Source organism: Trachymyrmex septentrionalis, unplaced genomic scaffold (genome assembly GCF_001594115.1).
Source record: "Trachymyrmex septentrionalis isolate Tsep2-gDNA-1 unplaced genomic scaffold, Tsep1.0 scaffold80, whole genome shotgun sequence".
NCBI lineage: Eukaryota > Metazoa > Arthropoda > Insecta > Hymenoptera > Formicidae > Trachymyrmex > Trachymyrmex septentrionalis.
In genome coordinates, this window is record NW_017305988.1 from 2662071 (window position 1) to 2668858 (window position 6788).

The following is a 6788-nucleotide window of genomic DNA, read 5'->3' on the forward strand; positions in this document are numbered from 1 at the left end:
ATATGATATGTTAAATTAACACTGTGAAATATGTTAAAAAATTCAACGGAAACTATTAATACAGAACGTGAGTGGATCGTTTTCAACACAAATACACAACGTTTCTTTACTGCGTAGTCAAATTTGTTCTGTTAATAGTAATTGGCTAAGCCTAAATTGCACCTTTATGTATTTGTACTTGTAATAAGGGAACTTGCTCCAGTATGGTCTCTGTGGCATCGGCAATCCATTGGAATAGGTCATTGTCGGATAGTATCCGACGTAAAACTTGCTGTGCCAATCGAAATCTTCGATTTTACCAATGTCGTTGGATAACATCTCCAAATAATAACGAGACAGTAACAGTTTGTGTCCGTAAAGGTAATTTATACCGCGATTCTCCTCCAAGCCAAATTCCTTGCCCTTCAACCAAAACGGATATTCTTGCCGCAAGTAAAAGTAGAAAGCGTTCCAGCCAATGTCCTCGGTGAAGTAATTCATCTTATGCTCCATACCGTACTCGCGGGATATGTACCATCCGGAGTAATTTGCCGGAATGACGTAGGTGTCATATTCATCATTCTTTGAGTCTACATTGAGAACGGTCCAATCGAAACGCGTAAACTTTAATTATATATAACACTAAAGGTTTAATAAATAAAATTTACATTAAAAATAATATTTCAACAATCGAAGAAAAATATCACAACATTATGAAAGTTGCATGCATTTCTTTCAGTTTATGAACAAATTAGTGGGTTCCGAGTATAAGATTGTAATGACAAGGATGAACAAGGACAAATTTGATTAAGACGTACGTTCACCGAAGAGTTTCGCGTGATGTGCTTTCTTTAGCACTTCGGAGTTGAAGAATTGATGTGGACACATCTCATAAGGAGACGGCAGCTGAATGAATCTGGTATCGTTGCGGAGTGTAACTGCGGTGTACATGGCTTCACGAAATTGCATCTCGTTCATGTAAATACGGGCCCACAGCGCCGTTTTGTAAAAGGTGTCAAAATCTTTGGCATAATAGAGCAGGCGAAATAGCGCCTCCGTTTCCTTACGGAGCTTTGGATAGTACATGGAATTGAGCTCGCCACGAGGAAGCATACCATGCTCATACAGATAGAGGAAGTTCTTCACCGCAGTCTGTAAAACGATATAAAACGATATAAAAGATCCAGATGAATATTTTGTAAAAGGCGTGATGGATCTAAAAGCTATTTCGTATTTACCGTATTAGTATACGAGTCTATATTGGCTTCGATATTATACGAGCGACCTTCCTCGTACAATGAAGGATTCAAGAGGGAGGGTTGCGAGATATAGAATAGAAGATTGTAAATTTTTTTCTGCTTAAGAAGGAAATCTTTGTCAGCAATTTGAATAGTATTGTAGTCTGCTGCTACAAGATTGAAGCTGATGGTCGTGACGATGGCTAATACCGCCAGGAACTTCATTTTCCAAACTTTTCCGACACTCATCGCAGGCGAGATTTATTCTGAACAGAACAAGCCCGACGAGCTGCGCTCGTACTTTTATACACCTTCGTCGAGCACGCAATCAAATCGATAGGTCATAAGGGCACTAAGCAGTGGACATTGAAATCGTTCGATCCGATATTGAATTCTTTATTCTCATTTTATTTGCGGAAAGCGAATGCTAGATATTATTCTTATTAATTTTATTATCAAGCAGATTAATTGCAAATATAGACTATTTATTAATTTATTAGTTGTATTTATCAACGAATCATTAACCGCTTTATTTAAATTGTTGTCAACAGATACAAATCCATTTGCTTAATTTTTTATTATTTCCTATTGTATATCCTGATAACTGTATATCTGATACAGTAATTCTATTTGATATGAGTCTTTTTCTGAATTTTCGACACATGCGGTAGCATGTGATTATTTAAGGTAGCGATAAAGAGCAAGTATGACACACGCGAGGGCGCGTACATATTATTATATATACATGTATATATTCATACCAATCATTTCCCTGAATATGTCTTGTGTCACACCAAATAAATTATTGCCATTAAAATATCATTAAACGAGTTGAAAGCTAGATTCGTTCTCGTGCAAAAGGTCATCACGCGAGATATGACTTCGAACACATGATTGCAAACTTTGCGCAAATTCTATGCAGATGATCTTGTTTACAATAACAAATGCAAGCCAAAAAATTATTTCCTTAAAGAATAATGTGAGATTAATTATAACCGCGCGAGTAGATATAAAATAACATAGTGCTTTTATATCACTCCTGACTTTTGACTTGAATTGAAATTCTAAAAATGTCTTATGTATATTAGTAGTATAGTGATTTAATTGAGTTTCAGTGTTTACATGTCATGTAATATAATTTTATAAATCTAATAAAATTCTTTTTAAAAATATTATATTTTCTGAAATCTGTCATTTTTACCTTGACATAAGACGATACATTTTAAGAAGATACATTTTATTAATAAAAAAATGCTTAGCAACTTTTAGATTGAACAGTTTATAAAACATATCCTTTTTTTTATATGTAAGATTAAATTATTAAAAAAATAATTTATATTTATTTCTATTATATATACACACACAAACGGGCTGGTAGAAATATTTCATTAATAAATATATTAGCTGGAAATTAGTTAATATACTTATTAGTAAAAGTTAAAAAATCAAGTGCATCTAAATAAGAATGTAAAATATGTATATTCTATTTATTCATTTACAGATTCAATTAATTATATCAAGTACATTAGAATAACATATTTCATAAAATAAATAAAAAATTTTTTCTGTTTGGTAACATAATTTAATGCATTTAAAGACAATAAATCATATGTGTCGGGCATGAAATCACGCATTTTAAACATAAATCAAAATTATTATTTGCTTAGTTTTTTATTGTTCGTTTAAATTCAATTTAAAAAACGAGAATAAATTAAAATTTTTTACATAATAAATCGTATCTTTCATTGACGAATGGAAATTTATTGTAATTTTACAAATTAATTTATTGTTGCGTAATATAATCATCAAATGCCATCAAAAAGACAAATGATTATGCTTATGCTATCCCTGCCGTCATAACAACAAAACAGTACAGCACAAGCTTATGTAGTGCTGATCATAAATCATAAAACGAGAATCTTTTGAGAATTATTATTTAGTTTACGAACGTCAGATATAATCTTTCTAGAATGTAAACTTAATTATTCACGTATCCTCTCTTTTATCATCTAAAACACAGCTGTTGCGTGTATGTATCATGGCAAAATATCAAAATTTACAAATTAAATTCATGTTTGACTATATTAATATTTAATTATTCAGCGCTAAAGATGATCGGTATTTAATATTTATTTCTATATTTTTCATTGTTATTTCTTCTTCTTCCATCTTTTTTCTTTTACATCTCGTTATATTTTCGTTATTTATATGTATCTCGGTAGAAATAGAGAGCATATACAGAGGAGAGAAACTATTATAGATACTGAATAAACATATTAAATAATTAATAGATACAAACGAAACTTTTTTCTTTCCTATTCGAATAGACTAAAAAAATTAAATAGAAGAAATTGTTTCTCCTTAAATAATAAAGAAAAATGGAAGGGCTGATATAATGAATCGACTGCAACAGAATATGAAGTAGGAAAGCGAGAAAGCCAAAGCAGAGAGATAGATGATAAAGGATGTTTTTATTAAATTTATTTTGGGTGCAATTTATGTCGCATCAGATGGTTACACACTTGATGACGGAAAAACACTACTGCACTTCTCTTATTTATATTATACGTCTCTTTTCTATTCAGTGCGAATAAATTAATGCTTATCCCGGCAATTGCACATGTTAAATAATTAATATACATATAACGAAGTATATAAGCGTGAAGTTTGACACAATAACGGAGCACAATGACGAATTTTTATAGAGTAAGATTCAATTCTTCCACCTGCTTGTGGAAAATCAGAACATCCTTCATGTGGAAATTGGGTGCGGTGAAGTTGAAGGCATGAACCGGTCTGTCGAACGGATATCCCAATGGTAGATGGTCCATCACTTTTGGACCCCAAACGGGAGAATCTACCTTGATGGCTCTCGTCTCATCAAAGTATGACACGCACACGAAGAGTTTGAACGGCATACCCTCTTTCTTGCCTTTAGGAAGCATTAAACGATCGGGGAAACCGTACATCTGACTTGGGTAAGTGAAAGTCTCGCCACCCTCGATAGCTTTCATCACCTTCTTGTACAGAACCTCGCTTGGCACCTCATCCGGAACGACATAGACAGATTCGTAGCTATTGCGCTCAATCTTGTTGGTTCCAGGTTTCACTGTAACAATCAAGCGACACTAGTTAGCGGTCCTATAGTTAAAAAGTTATTTGAAATAAATGTTATACGTTTGACTGAGAAAAGTTAATTAAAGAGATTTTATCAATCAAGGATTTCGTAGCAAAAGAGATATTTGAAAGAGATACTAACGGTCAACGTGCCATTGATCCACCTCCATAAAGTTCATATAATTCTCGCTTATATCCAGTTCGTGGCCGTGAACATCGTATTTGGGTGCAAGGAAGACACGAACGACCGCCTTGACATTTTTGTCGCTGTTGACGGTGATGTGATAGGTAAAAGGTTTATGATTGAGACGATAATGACGTGCCTTTATCAACAAAGATTGAGCCTCCTTGTGGCTGCGTACCGATACGGCGTTGTTGAGCATTGATTCAAAGTGGTCGAAGAAAGTCAACAGCTTGTCGACGGTGACGGATTCGATCGTAACACCCGGGAAAACGAGTTCTTCGTGCGTGTAGCTCGGCAAGCGTTCCATATATCTACGTTGGAGAATATACGTCGGTTAAATAAATAATTTCAAGCTATATTAATTGAACTGTGCAAAGTCGCAAATTTAAGTCGCACCTCATCCAATGAGTAGCGATATTCTTTTGGATTCCATAGAACACGGGATCCCTTAGGGTGGTGGGGAAGAGTTCGAGAGCAGTGGGAACTGTCGTGTGTTTGGTGACCTGAATCGGGCCTATGCCGAGAACTTTTTTGTATAAATGTTCCAACTGTCCGTAGTACGCAGGATTGACGGAATCGGCATTGCCCTGTATCACGTTACCAAGATAATTTAAACCATGATCTATGTTGTAAATGTCGATATGTTCGCCATGCACATCAACGACGTAGCCTTTGTTAACGGCATCAGAAATGCGAGTGTGGACATCTTGTATCGCCTATGGGACACAATTGCAGACATATTAGAATTTTAATCACTGTAAAAAATGTTTTTTTAATATTTAATTTTCATTCTTATCAAACGTTTTAAACATCTACACTAAGACGTCTACAAGTATCGAAAATATATATCGTCCGTTTTATCTCGGAAATATTTATAGAAATACTATTGAATATTTTTAAAGTTGTGGCAAGTAACGCGTTACTTAATGCCATTATTGTTATCATTGCTTTTATTCGGTAACGATTGTTATTTTTTTCTGTCTGTAATGGTAACAGTTTACATTTTTATAGTAACAGTAACGAATTCGTTACTTTAATTTTCTATTATCTTTATCTATTACATATATTATATAATATATTATATAATATATATATCTTAGAAATAAGATTTATTATAAAAAATAAAAATATTAATATATATAATTACAGAAGATTTATTAGATAAGTTTAATGTAAATTAAAGCTTGCTACAAAGATTAGCTTAGACTTTTAAGTTTTAATACCGATTGTTAGAATTCATATCGATTATTAAAAATGTAATTTTTAAATCTAATTACTTTAACATTGCAAAAAATAACGAATCTTTATTTTGAAAATTAATAATGAGTATTAAGTTATACTTTATAAAGTAACGCGTTATTTTTATAAAATATTATATTCCTTTAATTAATATTTCCAATCCTAAATATTTCTATCCTTATGATATTTGTATGTGGACATATGAAACTCTGTTCATAATGAAACTCTACCAACCTGGACATATTTGTGCGCGTGAAGAGGAACCTCGAAACCAACGTGACGTTGTGGGAACGACAATCCATTATGATGCTGCATCGTTGGATAGTAGCCGGGAACAATAGGCTTGTTCAAATCGATGTACGTGATCTCACCCATATCATTGGATAATCTTTCCAAATAGTAGCGATTGAGCATTTGTCTGTGGATGAATATATACGATTCGCCACGAATGTGTTGGGGCATATTATAGTGAGTGCTGTTCATCCAGATTGGAAAATCATGAGTCATTGCAAAATAGAATGTGTTTAAACCGACATCCTCAAGGAAGTAGCTTAATTTTTGTTGTTCCGGCATTTCATTTCCAAACGTATGCCAACTAGTGTAATTGGAAGGAACGTAATAATAGTCTGCATTACCAATTGTTTTCTTCATACCTGCCGAACCAAATAATTTAAATTAATACTTTAATATTAATATATAACTTTAATTTCTTTTAATTGTTATATATTGTTTAGTGCAAACTAGTTTGACTTAATCTCAATAAAAGACATTAGACAATTTACACATAGAACAATTTAAGATCTTTAAAATTGATTTCTTGTATTTTTTTTTGTACGATTAATATTTTCGACGTTATAATAATTTGAATGTTCGCATAAGCGACGTTTTTTATGGATTTATGCAACTTACAAAAATAACTTCACAAAAAAAAATTTCAAATTTTGTTCGCGAAATATACGTTTCATATTTTTTATCTGTAGAATATGTCAGAACATTTAACAAAAAATTAAAAATGATGATGTTTCAAAGAT

The 6788-nt window shown here is 32.6% G+C and overlaps 2 protein-coding genes across 2 annotated transcripts in view; both read right to left on the reverse strand.

Moving 5' to 3' along the window:
- Positions 1-1466, reverse strand: part of LOC108754696 (arylphorin subunit alpha-like) — a 3487-nt gene extending 2021 nt beyond the window's left edge. The window contains exons 1-3 of the mRNA XM_018497194.1: positions 1218-1466; positions 798-1131; positions 163-569 (exon numbers count right to left, since the gene is read on the reverse strand). Of these exons, the coding sequence (XP_018352696.1) occupies positions 163-569; positions 798-1131; positions 1218-1466 (990 nt within the window). The remainder of the gene's footprint in view (positions 1-162; positions 570-797; positions 1132-1217) is intronic.
- Positions 1467-3657: 2191 nt separating this feature from the next.
- LOC108754698 (larval serum protein 1 beta chain-like) overlaps positions 3658-6788 on the reverse strand; it is a 4529-nt gene continuing 1398 nt past the window's right edge. The window contains exons 3-6 of the mRNA XM_018497195.1: positions 5992-6410; positions 4915-5234; positions 4477-4829; positions 3658-4326 (exon numbers count right to left, since the gene is read on the reverse strand). Coding sequence (XP_018352697.1) covers positions 3917-4326; positions 4477-4829; positions 4915-5234; positions 5992-6410 — 1502 coding nt within the window. The 3' untranslated portion in view covers positions 3658-3916. The remainder of the gene's footprint in view (positions 4327-4476; positions 4830-4914; positions 5235-5991; positions 6411-6788) is intronic.